We start from the raw sequence: 25,175 nt of genomic DNA on the forward strand, positions 1-25,175 counted from the left end.
GTTTAAAATTGGGGGAAAACTAGTTTCCTTCATATTTGACTTTTGGTTGCTATGTAAAGCATGGGAGACTTGGATATGGGTAGCAGTCATTACATGGATTCATCCTACTTAAAGAGGAGAAAGTGAAAATTATACTCGGAAAAAAAGAAAATAAAAAAAAGATTGCAATATTTCCCAGGACTAATTCCCCTTTTGATTTGTAAGAAGAAAGGAGAATCTGTAGCCCTTGGAGGCAGTTTATTTTATCAGTGTTGGTTTTCAATCCCTGACTTCACAGCCAGTGGGACTGGTGTATTATGACAAGAAACATTTAATCATTGATTACATTTTCAAGAATTATATGATCATGACCAAAGGACATCCATTTGACTATGTAAATATATATTTTAAAACCTAAACTAAACACTAGGAGCTAAATTCAGTTGAGGGGTGAGCAGGGTACAATCCAGTGACCGAATTTTTGCCAGAACATTAGGGAGATGCATCTTAATCTCCCTTTTAATATTTAGAAAAATAAACATCATGTTCCTATGAAGTGAGTTCAACTGTGATGCAATTAGTGTGCCAAAATGTCAGAATGAGTGGGTGACTCCTTTTTTCCCCAGGGAGGGAGATGTAACAGTGATACAAAGGACCCTCAAAGCAGCTTTTGTGTTAGCTTCCTGTTACCTCTCCAAATTCACCTGGAAAGGTCTGGATTGTTTTTAAGAAATGAGGGATGAGTTAATGGTGAGTTGTTTAGGGAAGTGTTCCTGTGAGCAACAGCGTGCTGCAGGTTGGCATGTCACACCATACTGCATCTCCTAGGACTTGTGCAGACTTGCATCATGGCTCCATAATCAGAGATGGTTGTGGCAACAGGATCGTGCCCAGGGAACATGGGCACTGTGGCCTTGGCCATATAGCTGTCACTGTCGCTGTCAGGAAGGAAGGCAGGCAGGATCTCTTCTTCTGCCCTTTTTTCTACTCTGTTGGCATGAAAGGTGGTTTTGAACTCACTTCTGCTTGATGGCTTTGCCCATCCAAAATGTGCTTGTCTCCTCTGGCAAAAGGCAGCCAGCCCCATACTGCCTACAGGCTGACTGTTTTATTCACTGTACAATGCCATTAGGGTGTTCACAAGTGTGCTCACGTCTTACCTCCATAAATGGTTTTATCTATATGGTAGATGCCTGGCAACATGTTTGAATTTTAGCTGTTTAAATCTTTCAGTTCCAGATGGATAGGCAGTTCAAAACGATTTCCTGCATATTTTTTCTGTGTCTGGTATTTGTTGATCCAAATAGCATATATGTCATTATCATATAGAGCAAGTATGTGTTTGTTCTGCTTGATTAAATTCCTGAGTTCCCAGCATTCTTCCAGTCCTGCCTCAATCACCACACTTGGGAGGTAGGCTATGAGCAGCACTGCATGCCAGATTTTGGTGTGTGACAGTCAGGCATGGTGTCCACATGTGGAAAAAATGTCCTGTTTGCATCCACCAACGTGTCAAGTGATGTCTGTTGCTCTTCTACAGGTTTAGAAATAAAAGAACATGTACAGAAGCAAGAAGTCACCAACAGTTTGCCGGCGCCTCCTCAAATGCCTCTGCCAGAAATACCTCAGCAGTGGCTGGTGAGTGTTAATCTAAATATATAAATATATTTGTAAGAGAGAATATTTGTGATAAGCAACAACAAACTGTTACAGGGGGAAGGAGCCTGCAGGTCCAGGGAAATTCTTATACCTATCATTTTCCACTCTGCTTGAGGGAAGCAGGTTCCATTTGCAGAAGAGAAGGCAAAAAAATGCCCTATGATGAAATAAGCTTGGGAACAGATCACCTGCAAAGGCTGTGGGAGCACAGTCTTTGGCAATTTTCAAAGTTCAATTGGCAAAAGTCAGCAATTTAAGATTAACTTCAAGGGTTGACCTGTCTTGTGCTGGAGGTTGGCCTAGCCCACAAGTGCCAGTCAGTTTCTTATGATTTTAATGATCAGTTTTTCCAGGAGTAAGCATTATGAAAAAGATTCCCTCTTGATAGCTGGAAAATGAAGGCTCAGAGTTTCAAAATGAAGGATTAATACTTCTTGTTTGTAAGAAATCCAAGTCTTTAGTACCCTTCTGTGCTCAGCCTCTGGGTAGGAAATTCCCCGCAGAACAAGCAGAAGTGCGTGTTCTTGGAGATGTTTATATCAAAGATACTGATTGAGATCTGTAATTCAATCCCTCCAGTTGGGAGCAGCTGTCTTATTATAAAATAAACTATAAACATATTTTAATGCTCCTCTATTACTGCCTTCACAGGAGATTTGAAGAAAACATTTTCAGCTTTTTCTTAGCGAAGCAGAAGCAAATCATGGGTTAACCCATTGAAAGGTGGACATGGTCTTAGCCCTAATACTGAAAATTATCCATAATTTTATTCATCTGTGGGAAATTTTATGCATGGTGAGAAGGACAATGCATGGTGGATCACATTAATTGGCTGAATTGAGAAGTACAGATGCACCTTACAGGGGCAGAACTGAATGGCTGATATTCTGCTTGATTTTAGTGTATTACTCTGTTATTCCATTTCTGCCCAGTTTTAAGAGATACATAAGATATATATATCTTATATAAGCCAGTAGCAGTTTATGAGCATAAGAACCAATTTATCAGACCAAACTCTTGGCCAGCCTTTCATAATACTTTTGTAATTACCTTTATTTGGTGGTGAATAGTGCTGTGTATTGCAGAAGAAAGTAAAAACACCCAACAAACATGTATTATGTAGGATACCTTAATCATAGTTTATCCCTCAGCACTGCCAGCTTTTGGTTTGTGACCTGAACAAGATTTGTATATGCTGCAGTCGTTATAGGAAGAGAATGTTTGTGTTAGAAGCATTCATATCCAGACCTGGTATATATACTGTAGCAAAATTCAACTAAAAGGGATGCATTAAAATAATTATGCATAGATTTGAATGGATGCAAAAGTGGTCTTATTAATATGCAGTACAACCTGGAGAATTCATTTCATGGTTAATAGTGCCTGAAAATAATTATTTTTCTTTAATTCAAGATGCATATAGCATAAATTACAAGGGAATAGGTTGATGAGAGGCAGGAAAATGATGCAAAATGCACATGCCTTTGAAATGTAGACTTTAGGTGCTGGCTTCATAAACTGAAGCCGGTTGAGATTCTCCTTCTTTCATGTTTATGTAGGTTCAGTTTAATAAATTAGCTCTGAAGATTCAAATTGTTTTTATAGAGACAACTGACTTACTTTTTCTTTCTCATACACTAATGTGTAAATTCCCTGAAAGTTGGTACAGCTGCATAGTGTGAAATATGAATTAGGTCCAGCAGGTCAACACTGGGTTTTGCAGTAGTTCAGTTTGCATTTTTGAGTAACAAAAATACTTTTCTGAGATCCAGTGGGAATTACCATGGAAGTTGACACAGAACTGGTTGATCTGAAGCATGACCTTCCCATATTGAGCCTGGCAAAGTGGAGCTTGAACATCGCCATCCCCTCTGACCTGCCTGTAGTGCTGCGGACACTTTCAGTGAGGTCACCAAGCTGACCTGTTTTTTCCATAGTGGTGGAAGCTGATTTTTGCCGGTTTTTCTGCAATTCCTTTTTTTGCCGCCAGGCCGTGGCGGTTTCCACCTCCCTTTCTGGTGTCAGTCTCACTTTGAAATCAGCCACAAAATGGCCCAGGGCTCTCATTGACTTGCAGTATCCAGATACAGGTTATGATCTATTTTAAGATGGTAGCACATTGTAATTTGTGAAAAAGATGACAGGCTGCTGCTGTCCTGCTAAAAGTCAGGTGGAGTCAGAAAGGAAGGACAAAACCATCAGCTTTCTGGCTTTTGAACACAGGGGCAAGCTCAAACCACAGTCTGGCTGTTTAAAAACTCCTCCTCATGTTGAACTAATGGAATTGATCTTTAGCTGTTTATTTGAAACCTTTCCCTATTAGATGCCTCTTTATTAGCCCCTCAATTATTAGTATGATCAGAGGCTTTCATATATTGTCTTCCTTTTTACATCAGGCTGAGGCATCAGTGACAGTGGCCAAGATATAATTTTGCTTTCCTTTAATGCTCCTGTGACAGAAATACTGAACTACCTTTCCTAGCCACTTTTCATAGACCATGCTTTCATAGTCAAGTAAAAGAAATCTCCTAAGCCCACTAAAGGACAGGGAATTCTGCTCCTGGTTCCCCTTCTTGACAGAGCAAATTGGAAGTCATGTTGTATGGTATCTCTTTTTCTCAGCCATTCAGGACAGAAACATTTTCCACTTGCTGAATAACATGGTGGTCTCAGCCTCCAGCAGAAACACAGTGGGCTCGTGGAACATAAGAATTTACTGGAAGTGGCAATCAATAACTTTAAATGCACTATGCGCTGTTATTGAGTATGATGAAAGTTAAAGTTTCATTTACACCACTGTTTCCCTTTATGGCACTCAAGGGATTCTGTATTCAAAAATGTTTAGTTTGAATTGATGTTTAAGCTTTTACTTATGTAAAGATGTGTGGGTGGAAGGAATTCAATACTCCTTAAAGTAGTGCCAGGAGACAGAAGTATGTGTGGGCAGGTGCTGTGCAAGGTTTCCTTTGTAAATCTGTAAATAGACCTGCATATTTGCTCAGGCCAAATCTTGTATCAGTTTTGTTATTCATCAGCCCATGAACAAAGAGTGTAAACTTAATTTGATTTAGAAACATGCTGTTAATAGTTTAAATATAGTCTCCAGGTATTAAAACATATTAAAGCCTGGAGAGATTTCCTGGACTCAGTGGGCTTTAGACCAGGTCTTAAAATTGAGGGACAAATTTGGACTTCGCATGTACTTTACTTGAATAGAGTGAATCACTATGTACACCTTCTGTTAGTAATTCTCTTTTTCTGTGTGCATTCCCTTGCCTACATCTGGGCTACCAGACTTTCTGTCAGGCTTAGGAAGCACAAACCCTCACTTGCTTTAGCTTTTGCATACCGCTGCTTCAGATGGCTGGCAAAGTAAAAGCTGCAGATAAAGAATGTGAGCATAAGGGCAGCTTGGGAGTCCTGCTGCAGAACTGAAAGGCCATTTGCTTGGGTGCTTTAGGATGTGCTTGTTAGCATGCATACAGTGCCAGCAGCTAGGGAAGCTTTGCCTAGCTCCATAGCAGAGGAGATCACCCTGTTTAAAATAGTCATATTAGTTCTCTCCTCTTGACTCTACTGAGAGGGCTTGTGTCTTTTAGCTTGCTTTTTCCATCTCTACATCATCAGGTACTGTTATGATGTTTCCTTGCTCTTGACAGGCAAGTAGCAGTGGTAGACGATGAGTTTGGTGGGATAACAAAGCCAAGGCTCTGTGTGTACCTCTAAGTGCTGCTGGTGGTTTAACACCTGGGATCTCATCATTGTTCTATCATCAAGTTGCCTTGAAATATGTTTTCCATTGAGGCTGTAGGATAACATCCGGTGTGTCCTGCTGCTCAGATGTGCCTGAGGATTACTGGCATGAATTATGCCCAGCATGACAGTGACAGAATGCTTCCAGCCTCCAAGCATTTGGTTGTCATATTACGTCTGACAGTTGGTGATTTCAGTTCACTCTGCAGTCCAACAAAATCAAATACAAACAGCACACTTAGCTATTTTTCATGATTTTCACAGTAAAATTGAGTATACGTTTTGTTTTTCCTGGAATATTGTCAATTTAATAATTATTTAACCACAACAAGTGTCCAGCAAGGTGCCAGAACCCCTGTAGATATAAATCAGAAGGATAGGTCCTGCAACATACACAGTCAGTCTGTAGGAGTGTTTCATATATATGGGTTTCTTACTGCAGAGAAGCGATTTGACAGCCTCCCTTTATCTGGCTGCCTTGTATACTCTTAGATACTAGAAAATGCTGTCCTTGGAGAAGAAAAGAATCATCCAGAAATCAGAAGGATTTTTGAGGTGATATATCACTAATTACGTTAACCATTCTTTGAACAACAGCCAGAAAAGTGCCAGTCTTTAAGCTTCTTCTAAAATGTGCAATGAGGCTAGTGCCATAACTAAAGCAAGGGTTCATGTGCTAGGCAGGTACTTGCGAACCTTTTATTTCATCTTGTTTTTCCTTCTGACACTGAAAAGCAGTTGTTATTATTCTCTGTTCATGTTAAAACAAAATCTTAGGACCGTATTGGCCTTGCAGCCTTTTTCTTGCAGGACATTTTTAAAAGCCACAAAAAAGAATTGAACAAAAATTCATCTGTTTAATTCTGAGCTGGCCAATAGCTTCAGCTTGAACAGATCTCAACAAATTCTTCTGTAATGAAGGAACAACTAAAGGGGCTTTTTTGATTACTTACTGCAGTCACTCTTACTGCAAGCAATTATTAAAGAATAAAATTATTAATATTTTATTATTTTATCAATAAATAAATTAAATATTAACCTTTCAGAAATGTGCCAAAATCTATTTTCTAGAATGTAGGTTTCTTTAACCCACTATTTCAATTTGAAAGGCTGTTCCACCATCCCAAAGTTAGTTGCAAGCCTTTGTTCTTGTGTTTAAATATATCATTTTCTTTCCTCACATTCATACCTGTGCCTCATGTATCTTCTGAAATTGCAGTCATATTTCTCTCAGGTTTCATTTCAGTCCATTGCATATAAGAAAGGCTCTAACAGTTTCATTTTGATGTATAGTTTAATCCTAGTGAACTACATCAGTATTTCTCCCATGCACCTGCTGTAAGGTTCATGTTAAAGTTTGATCATGAGTGACCAGAACAGCAAAGTCTTCAGGACATAGAATCATAGAATTATAGAATCATTTAGGTTGGAAAAAAACTTTAAGGTCATAGAGTTCAATCATTAATCTAGCCACTAAACTATGTTGCTAAGAGCCCCATCTACACATCTTCTACACGTTATCTACAGTGACTCCACTGCTTTCCTGGGCAGCCTGTTCCAGTGCTTGATAACCCCTTTGGTGAAAAGGTTTTTCCTGATATCTAATCTAAATCTCCCCTGGCTCAACCTGAGGGTGTTTCCTCTTGTCCTATTACTTATTACATGGGAGAAGAGACAGACCCCCACGTCACTACAACCTCCTTTCAGGTGCTGTAGAGAGTGATAAGGTCCCTCCTGAGCCTTCTCTAGACTGAACACTCCAAGGTCCCTCAGCTGTTCCTCATCAGACTTGAGCTCCAGACCCTTCACCACCTCCATTGCCCTTTTCCGGACCCACTCCAGCACCTCAGTGCCTGTCTTGTAGTGAGAGGCCCAGAATTGAACACAGGATTTGAGGTGTGTCCTTACCAGTGCCAAATACAGTGCAATGATAATTTTCCTCTTCCTGCTGAACACACTGTTTCTGATACAAACCAGGATGCTATTGGCCTTCTTGGCCACCTGGGCATACTGTGTGAAATACTTTCAATTATCATTTGTGATTACATAAGGAATAAAGAGAAAGAAATGTTTGCAGCCTCTTTGTTGTGTTGGCTGTGTCTTGCCAGGACACTGTAGTCGCCATTTCCATTTCCCCTGGCTGAGGCTGGTACATTATTGTTGATCATTTATTTCACATTTGCAAATGGTATCAAAAGTTTTACTTAAAGTAATTTCCTTCTCAGTTCCCTTATAGTATGCCTTTTTAACAATGGAACATCACCATATTTCAAAGCTTTCATCATGTCTAAGCTGCCAGAATGAGCTGTTCCTGACTGCCTTTAACTAGAATTTGTATTTAAAAAGGATGAGCTCAGGTCAGGTTTAGAGTAGGATTGAAACGCTTTTCGATATACTGTGTGAGTTTCTTGCTATTTACATTTGGTCCTCTTTACTGCCATATTTACCTTCCTATTGCTTAAGCCAAGTTATCTAATCAGAAATCATATGTGTTGTGAAATGTTTGTGTTCGTGAAATAGTAACTTAGTTCTTGGTGAGGTTACTGTGTAAATGATCTCTAGACAATCTTCTGATCAAGCTGTAGAGCCATAGTATGCCCTGACTCATTCTTTAAATTCGAGCAAGTCTGTTCAGATCTCTTTCCCATCATCAGACTGTTCTTTGTGAGGCTGTGATCTGTTTATGGTCACTGTACTCTACATGCTAAGCACTTTTCCAGCGATACCTTTAATTAGCCATTCACCCCTGAGTCAGCCAGGGCGCTCTCAGTCTGTATCAGATGTACCTCCACTCCCAGGAGGACAGGATGCGAAGTACTTCCTTTTGATCTTACTCTTAAGCTTGCTCAAGTCATTGTCCAGGAAAAGCTAAGGAAAACCTTTGCTTGTGCTTACACTTATCTTCTACCTCGCAATGCTTTCTGCTTGCATTTCCTCCTTGCCCTTATCTGCTCAGCACTGCAGCAGGAACTAATGGGTTACCCATCCAGCTCTTTGTAGGATTCTTGTGGGGTGCTGGGCCTCCCATCATGTCTGACTCTGGCTGCTGATTTCTTGGCCAATTCCTTTAGTTTTTTTTCCAGGTAGCACTGATGTCCCGTGCACTGTACTTGGATGGGTACACTCAGCGGTGATTGGGTGGGACTGTACCAACAGCCTGTCATGCAGCTGTGTTACCCACCTCATGGTGGGACTGACAGGGTTACTCTGATTAAAAATGCTGAGTTTGGTGTCTGGCTGGCTGGTTTGCTGTCTTCTGCCAGATATACTCAGAAAAGGAAAAGAGAGGTTCATCGACTTCTTTCACATTATTTGGTGCCTGGTTTTGTAGAGTTTGGCTGACAAGCTGAGAAATTAATAACCCTAGAATACAGAGCTGAGGTCAAATGAAGAATTCTTCTCAGCTTCTGCTTGTCTACCCTCAGGCTAGTATTTCGCTCCTGCATAGCTCTATATCGTCTTAGCACCCCATATAGTCAGCACTTTTGTCCTGAATAAATCAAAGATCCATTCAGGTCCTCAACTGCTGGCAGTAAATGGTGACTTCCATTTATTGCCTGAGCAATTCTGAGTTTATCTAATTGCTTTCATACCAAGTCCATGGCAAGTACTAAGGCCCAATTTCCAGCTTTCACAGCAGTATGACAAAGCCTAGTTGAAATCTGCAGTTAGTAATTTTGCCAGTTGTATTCATGCTCAGATTTTATTATTAATCTTGCTTTCTGGACATCCATTTTTTTACATGTGGAGAGAAGGATCATAAGTGTGTGAGCACTCTTTCTCCTCCAGGCTGAGGATGCAGTGGGGTTGTACAGAGGTTAGGTCTAAGTTTCTCCAAAGCAAATGGCATGTGCATGTGTCAAGGTTTCTTCTTGACAGCCCACATTTGCCTGCTGGCTTCTGAATAGCTTTATTATGCATCACCCGTGTGTGACCACTTTTCCAGTCTCATGTTGCTGCTTTCAGTGTTGAGGGCTTACGTAGCAGCTGGCTTCATAGTCCGGCTGGATCTGAATTGGTGGTTGATCTAATAACACACATGCAAGCATGGCCCTTGAATTGCTGGCAGCCTTTGCCTGCAGCACGAGCGTACTGACAGTTTCTGCTAAAGTCACTGCTTTGCACTGGAAATCTCCACGTCCTAAATCACTGCATAAAGGGAGGTGTTTCTTTCTATTTCCTGTAGAGTGTAAGTCTTCACTGGGGTGTAAAGTGATTTTATATCCTCAGGCCCCTATACGATGACATTTATTTTCCTCTGTCTTTCATACTGCTTTTCACACTATATACTTCCATATAGTCAGCAGATATTAGCTAGACTATCCCTAAAAAAAAGTTACTGCCTATCTTGCTGGATATCCTTGGACAGAAGGGGGAATTAAAGTAATTTATCTCCTAAGAGAAAGAAACAGTTTATTTGTGGAACACAGAGGGGCAAGTGGAAGAGAAGACCGTAATATGCCATAAAATTAATATTTCCACCGAATCTGTTTCATAGTGTCCGGTAGAATTATGAGTATTATTATCCAAGTAAATATTGCTTCTTATATTTGTGTGTTTCTCACAACAACCCCTCCTCTAAACTGGAGTTGGGCATCCCATGCACGAATCCAGTCTTAGCATTTGTGCCAATGCCTCTCTGCAGGTTGCCAGGACTTTCCTCCAGATACCACTCAAACTACACATGTTCTAGGGTTTTTTTGAGATTTAATCCTTTTATAGAATATGTAAATAGTTTTGTGGGTTTCATGTCCTTTTTATTTTTCAGACAGACTAATGAGAAGTTATTGAATAAAGAATTATTTCAGTTCATAATTCATAACTTCATCAAAATTTTTCCACTAAAAAATTGCTGAGTTGAATGAATTAAACAATACAACAAGCAATACTAAAAAAAAAACATAGCACTGTAAATATTAGTAAGTAATACCAGAATGCTCAGATGTACTTTTTACATTTCTTGATGCTCAAACTCTTACATATTCCATAGCTCCCAACAGATGTAGTTGTTTATGGTAGAGATTTTGAGTGAGATATTTGTATTCTGTATTTAATCAGCTGGATTTTCTTTCAATATTAAAGCAGCCTTGCTTTAATCAGAAAGTATTTAATGTTTGATGTTTCTGTTTCTCCTAATAATTTTTTAAAATATAAAATAATTGTTTTCAACTTTGTTATGGCAAGCACTGCAAAATGCATTTCGGAGAGGAGGGCCCAGTTAATTCAGCAATGGATTCCATCTGTGTTGATGTTGGCTGCACAGACCAGCCCGCCCCAGCTGTATGAAGTAACTGGTGCTCCAGCAGGGTCGAATTCAGACAAGCACCATTTGTGTTTCATTTCCTTTTTTTCTTTCTTTCTGAATAACATTTTGTCTAAAAACAAGGATTTCCCCCCTCCTACTCCCAATCTTTATTGGAACTTTTATTTGTTTCTGGATAAAAGATTGCTTTGAAACCCCAGTGCTGTCAAGTCAAAATTGGAATGACTCTTGGGATGGGTATTTCCTGGGTGAGTTAGGTTTAATAATGATAGGAATTTCATATATTGTATATACACCTGGCTGGAAAAATAGTCTAAGGCTAGACCAAGGTATTAATATGTCTGTTTAATGAAAGGGGTGGTATGAATCAGCACTGCCCCAGGAACCATCCTTGTCCCCAGCTCACTTGAGCAAGGCTCTGCCCTCCTACATAAAGGGAGAAAATACAAACTCTTTGAAGGCAGTTCCCCGTATTGTGTCTAGCAGTTCAGGATACACAGAGCTGATGTCTGCAGGTGTGTAGGGTAAAATTAATAATTGCTGACAATTTTCCAAGAGTAGTATATTTTGTGTTCCTTACACCTGTTTCACAGCAGCAGCTATCCTTGAAAGATTCATTTATTTTAGGATATTGCGCAGATTTGCAATGTGAAGACTTTTGCAGCAGAATTCAGGAACACTACACTAAAAGTAATTTTTTTTCCATTATTTTGATTCTTTGAGAGATAATTCACCTGGTAAAACTGGTCTGTGAGGAAAACTCATTTGGTTCACATTGCAGATAACAGTATTTGTCGTCTTTTATCTGTAATTGAGTGTGACATATGAAGTTGGGTATATCATTTGATATAGAAGTAATATTGGTATAATTCTCAGTCTGACCAAGAATGTCTGTATTCAGTCGTGATTTGTTTCATTGTTCATGAGGAAGTTTCTAATTTTACTTAGTACACAAAGGGAAGTCAGTGCTGGATGATCTGAAGTGCAGGTTTAGACACTATCTCTTTGCCTTCCTGCACATTGGGAATACGCAAGCACTTGCCTGAAAGGTGGAATAACCTACTGGATATGAGTTTAACTACAGAGCACCCTAAAAGTGGGACTTGTCTTGCTGATGTTAAGAATTAGAGTCTTTCTTAGGTTCGTAATCAGTAATGAAATTTGGAGAGGTCTAGCTTTGAAATATGCAAAGATGAATTCAGCCCTGAAAGTGCCCACAGAATTAATTCCATTACAGCTAATGCCACGTTTTGATAAAGCTCAAGTTCCTCTTTGGTAACTTTAAGTCTATAGCAAAAGAGGAATATAGTCACTATGGCTTCATCTATATTATGTGGAAGAAGGCTCTATGCCTCTGCTGGACTGTTCAGCCCACCTGAATTGCAATCCAGAAGTATCTGTATCTGACTGTGAGCAAAGCCCTGGCTAGTTTCTTACTTCAGTATCTCTGCTCATTTTCTGACTTTAGACTGGATCAGTCCAATGCAACCAAACACCATTACATCTCTTTCATTACGAGAAAAAAAAAGAGAAAGATGTATTGCAAAAAATGTTATTGCAGAAATGAGACTTTGCTTATGAGTTTTATTTTTGGTAATTGCACAATAAACCACTTATGCTGGAAAAAGACTTCAGTATTTTCTGTAATATGAAAATATGGAACTAAAAACCTGTGGCAAATATGAATGAGTTCTATAAAATACAGTTGTTTTGGTACTTGTTAAGGAAATAGAACAGCAAAGTCATATGGAAGAAGTCACGGAGTACTGAATTTACTTTGTTACTATATCAACATACCGGCAGTCAGTCAGTTTTAAATTTAAAACAGGTTTATATTTAGAAAATAAACATTTTAGAATTTGACCTGGTATTTGAAATATTTATTTTATCATATAATAGTTTCTTGATTTTCCAAACTTTTCATTGGTTCTAGCTCAGTTTTCACTATGTAGAAATAGCATTTTTAAAATGAATGTCTATATTAAGAATTGATTTGCTATTGAAAGCCAAAACGATCATAAAAATATGGTCTAAATTATCTGTCCTTGATCTCTGCCAGCCCAGGCTATTTAACTTTAATAAAGTGTCCAACCAAACTGTTATTTGCTGCTGTAATATAAATAATTTCAGGTGTAAAATACTTATAAGTAAGCCTTAACATTGTAAAATGCTCTATGCACAGAAATCTTTTTCCTACATAGACCCTTTAGATTTCTAGTTCTTCAACAGAGAACTATCTCTTTTTAACAATTTGACAATAATACTAAATTTTAAAATGTATCATTACAGTATGAAGCCTAAATAAGGCACTTTGTGGCTTCAAATCTCTTCCTTTACTTATTTAATTATAACAACGTATGAGGAAATTGAGGTTTAGGCTTCTTTCCCTTCTAAAAGATGTTACCCTGCAAAACACACTTTATCCAAAGGATGTCTGATTCACCCCTTGAGAGTTTTGCCTTCAGAGATAGCAAAAGAAACAATCACAAGAGCAACCATTGGGTTTGTAACGCTGGTAATATTAGCATTTATCATGAACAGATGTTCTGACCACGTTTAATTTAATAGTTTGTTGGTCTGTAATCACTTTTTCTTTTCTTTTTTTTTTTTTTTTCTTCATTTAGCCACCAGATAATGGGCCTCCACCATTACCAACATCTTCCCTTCCTGAAGGCTATTACGAAGAGGCAGTGCCACTTAGTCCTGGGAAGGCTCCTGAGTACATCACTTCCAGTGAGTAATATATTTCCAGATTCCAGTTTCTGAGCAATTGCTAATTCCAGTGTCCTTAAACCTTTATAGTTCTCAACAGCCACATCTCTATTAGTGCTGTGGTGATGTGTCACAAGCATGGCTTTGACCATTTGGGGATGGTTCTGGTTATCGGCCCTGGCCATGCATTGGTTTGGTTTGCAGAACTGGTTTGGTGTGGACAAACCAGGCTCCTTTAGAGGAAGCTAAACCTGGAACTCAAGTTAGGTGCACGTAAACATGTTTCAGTTGCTCTTGGAGACAAAGGGTCCAAATCCATAGCTTTGAACCATGAATGTGGTGGGGGCATTGGATCAGGAGTCCAGAGTTAAGCATCATCCAGAGTAAACACCTCTGAGCTGGCGATATTGTAAATGTAGAGGTCTCAGAAACTGGTGTTGATCTGCAGATCTACTCATATGCCTTTATTGTACTGAAATCTTTGCTAAAGTAGACAAATAATAAGAAAAAAGGAATTATCAAAAACATGTCATATGCAGCATTTCTGATAGCAAATTGTGGCAAGGGATAAATCAGTCATACTGATTCTCACAAGCCATGTTTGATGCATATGGCAGTATTTTTGTGACTACTTATTTAGTGTAAAAGGCAGAGGCTACCTCCTAACTGACCACCAGAATGTCCTTCTGCAACATGTTCAGTACTTATCCAAAAACCTTATTCAAAGTGGAGCTATACTGAGAGCATGCCGATGGAACGCTGAAATGACTGCTGTGAGCATTTATGCAGGGTCAATCAACAGGACATTATGTACCAAAACATTGCAAAGATTTTTCTTTTTGCTGTTTTTCTCTTGGCTGGAGTAATTTATTACTCATGTATGGCTGATCTATCATTAATCATTATTTTCTGTGGCCCAGAGATTAAAGGCGTATCTTCGCCCATTTTATGGCAACTTTTATTATTTGAACAAGTGAATAAAATATCTCTGTTCTTAAAACATGCATAGGAGTCACGTTAGAACATTAATTATCCATTTGTACTCTTCACAAACTGAGATTATCTGGCAGCTCTTAATTTACCTAACAAATTCAAGGTAAGAAGGAGTTTCATATACTGTTATGAAGGAACATTAGCAGAGCAGCAAAATTACTCCTCTCTTCATTTCCTCCCTTGAATGCTGCAGGGTGGTCCTACTACACCCTATAATCCAGTGAACTTCTGATTTGTGTTTTGTCATTAAACAAGAGCCATGCTCAGGCATAAAAAAGTTAATAGTACAAATATTAATAGCGCTGCTAAAGGATCACCTAAGGAGAAGAAAAAAAGATGAAATATGTAACTGATTTATTGTACTTAGCCATCCAAATCCATAAAATATTTAAGATATCAGTCTTAAAAGTTCATTCATAATTCCATAATTTAAGCATATATATACAGACATTAAAAGTTCTGCTATTGTAGCTCACTACTGATTTCACTAACTGTGATTTTGCTCTGGTTTATTATGTCCTGACCTCCATATCATTTATTTTAGTTTGTGCTAAAAGTATTCCGCTTCAATATGCCATTAGTAATATATCCCCAGTCAAGCAAAACTTCCACTGAATCCACTTGTGTAGTGATTAAAATAAGCCATTAAAGTAGTGTACTAACCAAAGATGTAACCTTAGCTGTTCAGTCTGTTTGAGATGAAGAACATTACAAAGAAGTGCACAAATAAACTGCTAAACAACTGTTGGGATAGATGTCATTATCTTACATAAATATTCTTATGGAATACTTTTGTAATGTTATTAATAGCAAGGAGGCTTACATGCCATGTGTCCTACCTGTAAAGGTGGACAGGAACTGCAGAATATAGGTTGTGAAAATGAAGTATCTGTAACTTCACCTAGTCCGTGTAATCTGTCTGTAAACAGTTGCATGTAGATGAAAACAGGACTGTGTATGCCTTGTCTGATAATTCTTTATTAAAAGCTACCGATCTGTGCAATATGCCTAAATTGTCACAGACTTTGGAAATTTGCTATTGCAAATAATGAAAAAGTCCATTTTAACATTTTCATCCCTTACCTGTGAAAAATTTGGGGGAAGATAAGGATCAAAAGACAATTCCAAAAAAAATCTAGAAAAATCAGAAAATGCAGATCCAAAAAACCCAAAAAGTAGATTAGCAGCATTGGACCTTGTTGTATCAGTGCATCTTAAGTCTTTGAGGCTTCAATAGGCTTAATAAAACCACTTTAGTTTGGAGAGACATTTTTCACGTTTTCTGCACATGCTGATTTGTGTCTCAGAGCCTGAAAGCCTTGTTTTGGATGTGATACAGCAGTTTGGAGAAACAATGAATAGAAGCGGGATGTGGCAAAGGGCAGCATAGTTTCAGCCAGAATGATATGAGTACTCCAAGGTGGTCATCCTTCCTGGTGTGAGTCACACAGCAAACTCTTCTTCTGGCCAAGAGTCCTACAAACCCAAGAAGAGAAACATAAGGAGTAGTTAATGGGCAGGATATGGCAGCATTTCCCCAGAGATACCATTAGACTGTGTGCGGATGGGAGCCTCTGAAGTTCCAACTGGCTCTCATCCTCCTATAAACAGAGATTTGGATGAACCTGCAACTGCTGTGCCAGCAGAGTCCCTCTGCTGATCATACAACATATGGCTAACATGAAATCTGCACTTGGACTGCTTGTGAGCCATACAGGAAGTACCTGTAAGATATTTAACATGCAGAATTTCAATCTCAACTTCTAAGTCTCAATCAGCACTTTCTGCAGTTAACTTTTTTAGAAACTGGTAAAACTTGCGGTAAGAACAAAAATAATAAATGTAATGTTGTGAGGAAAAAGCAGTGATTTAACCCAGTAACTTTGCTGAAAAGAATGCGAGATTGTTGTATGGTATGAAGAAAGCAACTTTTCGATACGTGGCCAAGAGATGACTAAGAATTTTATCCAAGGTGAAACCTTATTTTCTGCAGTATGAAGAAGTTAAATCATGTCATAAAGAGGAACGAAAAACAGTGTGTTAAAACAGATTTAAGTTTTTCAATCCTGTTGATTGATGCGCTTAAAAACAGAGGTAGGGAAGGCATATTAGATAGACCATCCTCTGATAGAAAAGTCTTGCACTTTCATGCAACTGTCCCTTCTTCAGAGTGTACTCAGAGTCTAGAAAAACAATCCTGCTCCACTTTCGGGAAGACTGTATTTGAGGAGTTTTCCTCCTATACAGTCATGTTTCAAGTTGGTCTAATGAAAATTAACCTCCAAACACTCTCGCTTTGAAAAGGTGATTTCTCAATTTTGGAGGATAAATCTCATTAGTAATTAAACAGAAAAAAGCTGCCAGAATAGTATTTCCATAGTCAATATGTCCATATGTCAGCATGTGCTAGTGATGTCTTATGCTACTTAACTCAAAAAAAAAAAAAAAAAGAAGAAAAAAAGTTGGTTTCTGAATAATAATACTGCCAAAACTAGAACAAAATCACAAATGAGGTAAACAAGTACTGCAGAAATGGAGCAAACATCAAAGTGAACACTGTGACAGTGGCATAGCTGAAACAAAGGTCACTGCTGAATTTGAAGAAGGGATGAGGAGGTTATGGGCACCGAAGTATCTGAAAAGGGAAAGGCAGGTGTTAAAGAGCAAGTTCCCATAGATACAGCAACTTCAGGTTGTGGCTGCTTATCCCTTAGCCTGTGCCTCTGGGGGAAGACCTGGAAGATGCTGATTTAATGACTAGACCTTCCATCTTCATATAATACGACATAAATCATTCTGCCTCTGTTTCAAAAAGGCTGGCATGCTACTGTGTGATTGAGACTGGTAACTGATCTCTCAAGCATTTCCTGATGTTTCTGTGTGAAAGTTTGTGGATAGCCACTCCAAAAACAGATCTGGTGGGAGAATGTTATGTTTTTGTTCTGGTTTTGATGGGAGTTTTTTTAGGCTTTTTTCCTGCTTCATTGAGAAGAAGGAGGAAGAGATGGATGAAGCAGCAAGTTCTACCAGATCTAACACATTCTTTTAAACAAATATGCAAAAAAAAGTACTCTGGAATTAATATTTCCATATCTGTCAGTTTAAACATCTACCCTAGATTTTTCCACCTTTCTCTTAATTCTTGTAAACCAAGTGAAAAATCGTAGTGTTTTCCCATGGGTACTCATCTGAGGCTTTTATCACCTGCCCATATGGAGCTGCCCCAAACCAAATGCTCTGTAGCAATATTGAACATTAATTGGCAATTAATTAAAATAAATAAATAATAATGAAATATATTATTCCAGAACTTCAGATTTTATTTTCATTTCACTTTGGAATGGAGTTACACTGTTTTGTGCACTCCTATGGAGACACAAATCAGATCAGAATATCTAGTCTTGATTCAGAGATGTGAGGTCTGGATATGTACAAAGGCAGGAACTCATGTAGAATGAGCTTTTCAGCAGTCTACCCTCTTGTCCTCTTCCAAGTTGTCCCAGGTCTCCTTCCTACATCCCAACTGTGTCCTAAATACCTAGGTAAAGCAAATGAGAGATTTATCTTCCACCTTATGGCCTAAAAATATATCAAAGTCTACTTGAAATGTTTAAATGAAATTTCAGCTGTTAAAAATATTCTAATCAATTTTCCTCCATAGGAGCATATGCAGTGGGTAACAGGCATGCCTTCAGGTATCTGAAGGGCTTATATATATTATATATATATAGCATATATATATATATATATGCACCTGTCCTGGGTTTAGCAGTAGTAGTGTCCTAGGTTTAGCAGCCTTTGAGCAAATTAAACGCGAGATAGTTCATGCAGTAGCCCTTGGACCAGTCCGGACCGGGCCAGATGTAAAAAATGTGCTCTACACCGCAGCCGGGGAGAATGGTCTTACCTGGAGCCTCTGGCAGAAATCTCCAGGGTAGACTCGAGGTCGACTCCTGGGCTTTTGGAGTGAGGGATACAAAGGATCTGAGACCAGCTATACCCCAACTGAGAAAGAGATACTGGCAGCCTATGAAGGGGTTTGAGCTGCTTCAGAAGTGATTGGCACTGAAGCACAGCTCCTCCTGGCACCCCGGTTGCCCGTGCTGGGCTGGACGTTCAAAGGCAGGGTCTCTTCTACACATCATGCAACTGATGCTACATGGAGTAAATGGGCTGCACTAATTACACAATAGGAAATGCCAGGCATTCTAAAATTTGTCCAGGCATTCTAAAAGTCATCATGGACTGGCCAGAAGGCAAAGATTTAAGAATATCACCAGAGGAGGAGGTGATGCGTGCTGAAGAGGCCCCACCATATAATAAACTGTCAGAAAGTGAGAAGCAATATGCCTTGTTTACTGATGGGTCCTGCCGTATTGTGGGAAAGCATCGGAGATGGAAGGTAGCTGTATGGAGTCCCCAATGACAAGTTGCAGAAACCGCTGAAGGAGAGGGTGAATCAAGTCAGTTTGCCGAGGTGAAAGCCACCCAGCTAGCCCTGGACATTGCTGAACGAGAAAGTGGCCAGTACTTTATACTGACTCATGGATGGTGGCAAATGCCCTGTGGGAGTGGTTGCAGCAATGGAAGCAAAGCAACTGGCAACGCAGAGGTAAACCCATCTGAGCCTCTGCACTGTGGCAAGGTATCGCTGCCCGGGTGCAGAACCTGGTGGTGAAGGTACACCATGTAGATGCTCATGTACCCAAGAGTCAGACCACTGAGGAGCACCAGAACAACCAACAAGTGGATAAAGCTGCTAAGGTTGAAGTGGCTCAGATGGACTTAGATTGTCAACATAAAGGTGAACTATTTTTGGCCTGGTGGTCCCATGACACTTCAGGCCATCAGGGCAGAGATTCAACATATAGGTGGGCCCATGATCGAGGGGTGGACTTAACAGTGGACACAGTTGCCCAGGTTATTCACGAATGTGAAACATGTGCAGCAATTAAACAAGCCAAACTGTTAAAACCTTTTTGGTATGGAGGATGACGGCTGAAGTACAAACATGGGGAGGCCTGGCAGATTGATTATATCACACTGCCACCAACTCACCAAAGCAAGTGCCATGTGTTTACCATGGTGGAAGCAACCACTGGATGGCTGGAAACATATGCTGTGCCCCACGCCACTGCCCGGAACACTATCCTGGGCCTTAAGAAACAGATTTTGTGGTGACACGGCACCCCAGAGAGAATTGAGTCAGACAATGGGACTCATTTCCGGAACACCCTTATAGACACTTGGGCCAAAGAGTATGGCATTGAGTGGGTATATCACATCCCCTATCATGCACCAGCTTCTGGGAAAATCAAACGGTACAATGGGCTGTTAAAAACTACACTGAGAGCAATGGGTGGGGGAACTTTCAAACATTGGGATACACGCTTACCAAAGGCCACCTGGTTGGTCAACACCAGAGGATCTGGCAACAGGGCTGGCCCAGCCCAATCAGAACTTTTACATGTTGTAGAGGGGGACAAAGTTCCTGTGGTGCACATGAAGAATTTGCTGGGGAAGACAGTCTGGGTTATTCCCGCTTCAGGTAAAGGCAAACCCACTCGTGAGATTGCATTTGCTCAGGGACCCGGATATACTTGGTGGGTAATGCGGGATGATGGGGATGTTCAATGTATACCTCAAGGGGATTTGATTTTAGGGCAAAACGGCCAATGAACTTAATTGTGTGCTGTTGCCTGCCGTGTAATATTTTTAAAGCCCATCAACCAGATGTCTTCAGGTCACCAGCGACTAGCTCTGACTTCCCTCCAACCATCATCCCAACAGAGAATGAACTTTGACAGAACCAGACAAGTTCTGCAGTAAAGAAACGATCAGCATCAGCAGGCAAAGATTCAACACTGCACACAGCCTTTCCTGCCCTGAAAGACTGTTACAAGAGATGGAACTTGACATCACGGACCAAATGGACTCGGCGGCATTATAGGGATTGGTCCATGCACTAAGAAATGATCTCTTCCTCTCTGTCTGTGTGTGTATGTGGATCTATATATATATATGTAAGAGCAATGATATATTGAAAATGTAGGATCTGAGCATGACATGAATGGTATGGAATAAGGGGTGGATACTGTCCTGGGTTTAGCAGTAGCAGTCAATTTTTTCTCCTTCTTAGTAGCTGGTACACCGTTGTGTTTTGACTTTCAGCCTGGGAATAGAGCTGATAACACCGATGTTTTTAGTTGTTGCTAAGCCATGTTTACTCTGACCAAGGACTTTGTGAGTCTCATGCTCTGCCAGGGAGGAGGGGAGGCTGGGAGGAAGCAGAGACAGGACACCTGACCCAAACTAACCAAAGAGGTATTCCATACCACAGCAAGTAATGCCCAGGGAGGTAACCGGGAGTTACCCAGAAGGGCACAGGGCTCTCTTTTCGGTCAGACTCATTTCAGCGGGTGCTGTTGTATTCTCTTCCCTTGTTATTTTCTCTTATCATTATTATTATTGGTGGTAGCAGTAGTGATTTGTGTTATACCTTAGTTACTGGACTGTTCTTATCTCAACCCATGGGAGTTACATTCTTTTGATTATCCTCTTCATCCCAGAAAAGAAAGAGGGAGGAAGGGGGGAGTGAATGAGCGAGCTATCTGGCTGGGTTTAAACCATGACAGCACCCAAATAAATAAATATGGATGGAGGAAGAGAGGATTCACTGGTAATGGTAATAGCTTTGTAATTGAGGGGACTGCTAGAGCTGACTGCACTGTTGAAAATAAAAGGCCAGGACATAGACTGTTTAATTAAAAAGGAATCTTGCCATTCCATCATCAAACTTGGAGCAGGATTAAACTCTTCAGGCTAAGAACATAGCAAATGTTTTTTGCAGAACGCTTCAGAATTATGTGAAATGTCATGTACTTTTGTGACCTTTGTCATACTCAGTGTTTGTTTCTTGATATGCTGTACTAATATTGATATTTCTATGCCTACACTTTGCATTATGCAATAGGTCAAGATGTAGAGGTTTCTCTAGGTGAAGGTAAAGGTAGCTGCTGGATAATATTTGGAAGATAATAAAACACGCCCTAAAATTCTAGCTATTATTTCAATTAAAATGCCTAAGGTGTCAGTATGGGTCTTCTATAAAGTTTCATGGTGGAACTTCACCTCTTTCTCAACTTAATGTATCGATACCCCTTAGCATTGAAACAGTAATTTGTTCATTGCTGACTTTCAAAAGCCTTAACTTAAAATGAAGCCTGTTGAGATTTTGAGTTATTTCAGTACACTTCATGGCTAAATGTTTTAACTTGACACTTTTACACTTTTCTTAAAGATTATGACTCAGATGCTATGAGCAGCTCTTATGAATCTTATGATGAAGAGGAGGAGGATGGAAAGGGGAAGAAAATGAGACATCAGTGGCCTTCTGAGGAAGCTTCTATGGATCTGGTGAAGGATGCCAAAATCTGTGCCTTCCTCCTTAGAAAGAAACGATTTGGCCAATGGACGAAACTGCTGTGTGTTATCAAAGAAAACAAACTACTGGTAATTTTTATTTTTTATGTATCTGTATTTTCTTTATACCTTTTAGATGATGTATTTATTTTTACAGGACTCTGGTTTGGAATATATTCTGCAAAGAGTGGCCAAGTCTACAGTAACCTTACCAAAGAGTTTGGTCATGATTTACCGAAGCAGCGCTGAAATTAGAAATGCATCATTATGCCACTTAGAACTTTGGTTTTTAGTGCATTTAAACCCAGGCAGTTCCCTGATACTGGAAAGAAAGTCTGGCCTATTCTAACATATTTCATTTGGAAAAAGAAAATGCTGAAACTGTAAATCCAATCTTTCATTCCCTGAGGACAAAAAATCTCATAGGGAGCTTTGTGTATGAACTGTTAGATCAGACTGCTGGAGAGAAAAGTCCCTTGTTAGACTGAGAATTCACTTGGCAGCATATGCCGTGGTAATGTATACACTTTAAACTAAACCTTTGCCATCTGTTCTGCAGTAATTACAGATGCAGTATTCACATGATGCACAGCTGCAGTATAGAAAGAAAAGAAACAAGTGAATGTATTTGTTCCTTAAGCAAATCTGTTATGTTTCTTTCTGATTGGAGGCACCAGTAAAAGATTCCATAAGTTAGTAAATTATCTACTCATAGATCTCTTTTTATTTTCTAAAAAGAGAGCCTAATTGAGTGAAAGAGATATTTCTGTGTCACTGTAAGTGCACTAGTGCTTACAGTAATAAATAGGTTGGGTTCTCAGGCAGTTCCTGCCTTCCTATCTGGTGTTTCCAACAGTTGTAACTAATTATGTAAGCAGTAATTACCACAATCTAGCTAATGTTAGAAGCTGGTGATAGAACGTTTTCTGTAGAACCTCATCATTCTACAGTGGTACAATGCAGCTTAGCTGTGTTCAATTTCCAAGTTCATTTGTGTTTATGGCAGTGTAGGAAGCAACAGCATATGAAATAGAGGTAAGAAGTTTCTGAAAATATAATTGAAATGAATTTGCTAGATTTCAGCGGTTAGTGAGGGTTACATTTTTGTATGCTCCTCTATTTAAATGTCAAAAAGAATCTGATTCAATTTTTATTATATTGTTGTAATGCCATTATCCTTAGTTCACATTTTTATCACCATATATCAGGATCAGCTTTCAAGACCATCTGATAACAGCTTGAAGAAAAGAAAGAGGGAACAAAACAGATTTTTCCCTGAAGTCATACAATATTTCTTCTACAATTATGTTTGCTTCTGTATAGAAATATTTTTTTTTCTATTTTCATTTCTTTTAGCCACATGTGTGGTCTGAAAAGCTTTTTTTTTCCTTACAGGGATTGTCTTTCAGTAATTCTGTAATGGGGATTAAGAAAATAAAAATCACAATAGGAGTCTAACGACCAAGTTACACAAGTTTAGTTTATTGTTTGAACGAGGCCTTAGACATTTAACATATGAGATATGCAAGTAAAACAAATATATGTTCTTAGGGATTAGTACTTGCTTGTGTTATGAATGCAGCTGTCATCATAACCCCCAAATATTTTAATTAGAATTAGACATTAGAAGTAACTTTTCACAAGGGAATCATTTTTCACTTAAAGACCTTTAATATTGGAATACTTCAGGCTTAGTAATGTATAATTATAAATAAGATGTTTAAATTAATATAAAGAAAATGATATGCTGTTTATTTCTTTTTAAATACACTAATGTTACATGTTTTCAAGATTTCATAGCTTGAAAACTTAATGTCTTTTTAAATGTTACATGCTTAAAATCTGTGACCATGCTGGACAAACTTTGAGTTAACGGGCTTTGGAGAAGAAAGGCGGATTATGAGTGATTTGCAAAGGCGGGTTTAGAGTGGGTGTCTTTGCTCAAAGCCTAAGTTGTAGTGTTTATAACACACTTTTAACAGCTACTGTCTTTCTGACAGTTGCATCATGATGTGAATACTGCTGAAGACCTGCAAAAGTTCATGTGCATTTCTCTGTTCACATTTATACTTGACTATTCTATGCATGCATATACTAATTAGTCTTCTTTGTTATCAGATACTTTCTATATTATCAGACACCTTTATAGCCTTCATGCGTCTTTGAATGAGTGAAAGGCCAATTTACATAAGTGTATTAAAAAAGTGGACATTCATATGCACAGTTGAATGCTGTCTGTAATCTGGTACTATGACAGCTTTTAAGAGCCACAGCTGTACTGATGTGTTGGAAGGTAGGAATAGAGACTGGGACTATAGGTTAAGTGTTGTAACCCTTCATCTTTAGATCACTACTTTAGATACAGTGCAGGTCATCAGAGATCCAGCATGAAATGGCATTGGCAGCATTTACTAAAGAGGGGGAAAAAATCATATAGGTTATGTAGTTTTAGCCAGGAGCTTACAAAGTAAACTAGCATGGAGATTTATGCAGTGTTGTGCAATGACTATGAAACTGTATTGGCTGAAAAAGTGGGGCTTTGCCCCCTTTCTACACTGACAATTTTTTTTTACTTTTCTTAAGAAAAAGAAGAGCTAAGTAAAGCACGTGTCCATGCCTTTGCAATTGCAGCTGCAGGGACTGATGCAGTTTGCCTAGATAAGTAGGGCTGTTGCTGGAGGGCAGGGTAAACATCTGGGCTTTAAAGTCCTTAACTGCACAAGTTTATTCTGCTGCTATGTGTGAACAGATACCCTAAATCAGTCTTTTCCAACCTGATCAAGGTCAAGCTTGAGTCATAAGGTTAACGCAAAGAAGCTTAATGCGCTCCATGTGTTGTACCTGTCCTAAAATAAGTCTATTAATGTCAGTCTGGAAGTAATTTTGCTTTATAGAGGGGATGAGAAGGAGAAATGCAAAGTTGGCATTGGCTGAACTCTGTGGTATGTGGTAAAGGGGTGCATGAGAAATATTAAAAAATAGCATTTCTATATAATAAAATCTTTTCCCCAAGGTTCAGAAAGGTGTTATCTAACTTTTGAACTTACCTTCCTTACCATTTTTTAGTGTTACAAAAGTTCCAAGGACCAGCAGCCCCAGATGGAGCTACTCCTGAATGACTGCAGTATCACATACATTCCCAAAGACAGTAAAAAGAAGAAGCATGAACTGAAAATCTCGCACCAAGGAGCTGATGCCCTGGTTCTGGCAGTGCAGAGCAAGGAGCAGGCAGAACAGTGGCTAAAGGTAAGGGCGGGGTTTCTGACCAAGAGCTTTTCCACTCACAAAGTGCTTCCATTCCCTGTTCAATTACTCTTAAAAACTGAGATAAGACTTCAACTTTCAGTCAAATCCAGACCATTTAAATCCCATGTAATTTGGGACTGCAGAATCA

At 39.2% G+C, this 25,175-nt stretch overlaps 1 protein-coding gene across 4 annotated transcripts in view; it reads left to right on the plus strand.

Annotated features, from left to right (window-relative positions):
* Positions 1–25,175, plus strand: part of AFAP1 (actin filament associated protein 1) — a 121,063-nt gene that overhangs the window by 57,535 nt on the left and 38,353 nt on the right. For all 4 annotated transcript variants that reach the window (XM_061369755.1, XM_061369782.1, XM_061369773.1 and 1 more), the window contains exons 3-6: positions 1,520–1,617; positions 13,279–13,387; positions 21,660–21,871; positions 24,848–25,027. In XM_061369755.1, the coding sequence (XP_061225739.1) occupies positions 1,520–1,617; positions 13,279–13,387; positions 21,660–21,871; positions 24,848–25,027 (599 nt within the window). The remainder of the gene's footprint in view (positions 1–1,519; positions 1,618–13,278; positions 13,388–21,659; positions 21,872–24,847; positions 25,028–25,175) is intronic.

Source organism: Neopsephotus bourkii, unplaced genomic scaffold (genome assembly GCF_033783945.1).
Source record: "Neopsephotus bourkii isolate Nb327-2 ecotype Australia unplaced genomic scaffold, CSIRO-AGI_Nbou_v1 NB_144, whole genome shotgun sequence".
Lineage (NCBI taxonomy): Eukaryota > Metazoa > Chordata > Aves > Psittaciformes > Psittacidae > Neopsephotus > Neopsephotus bourkii.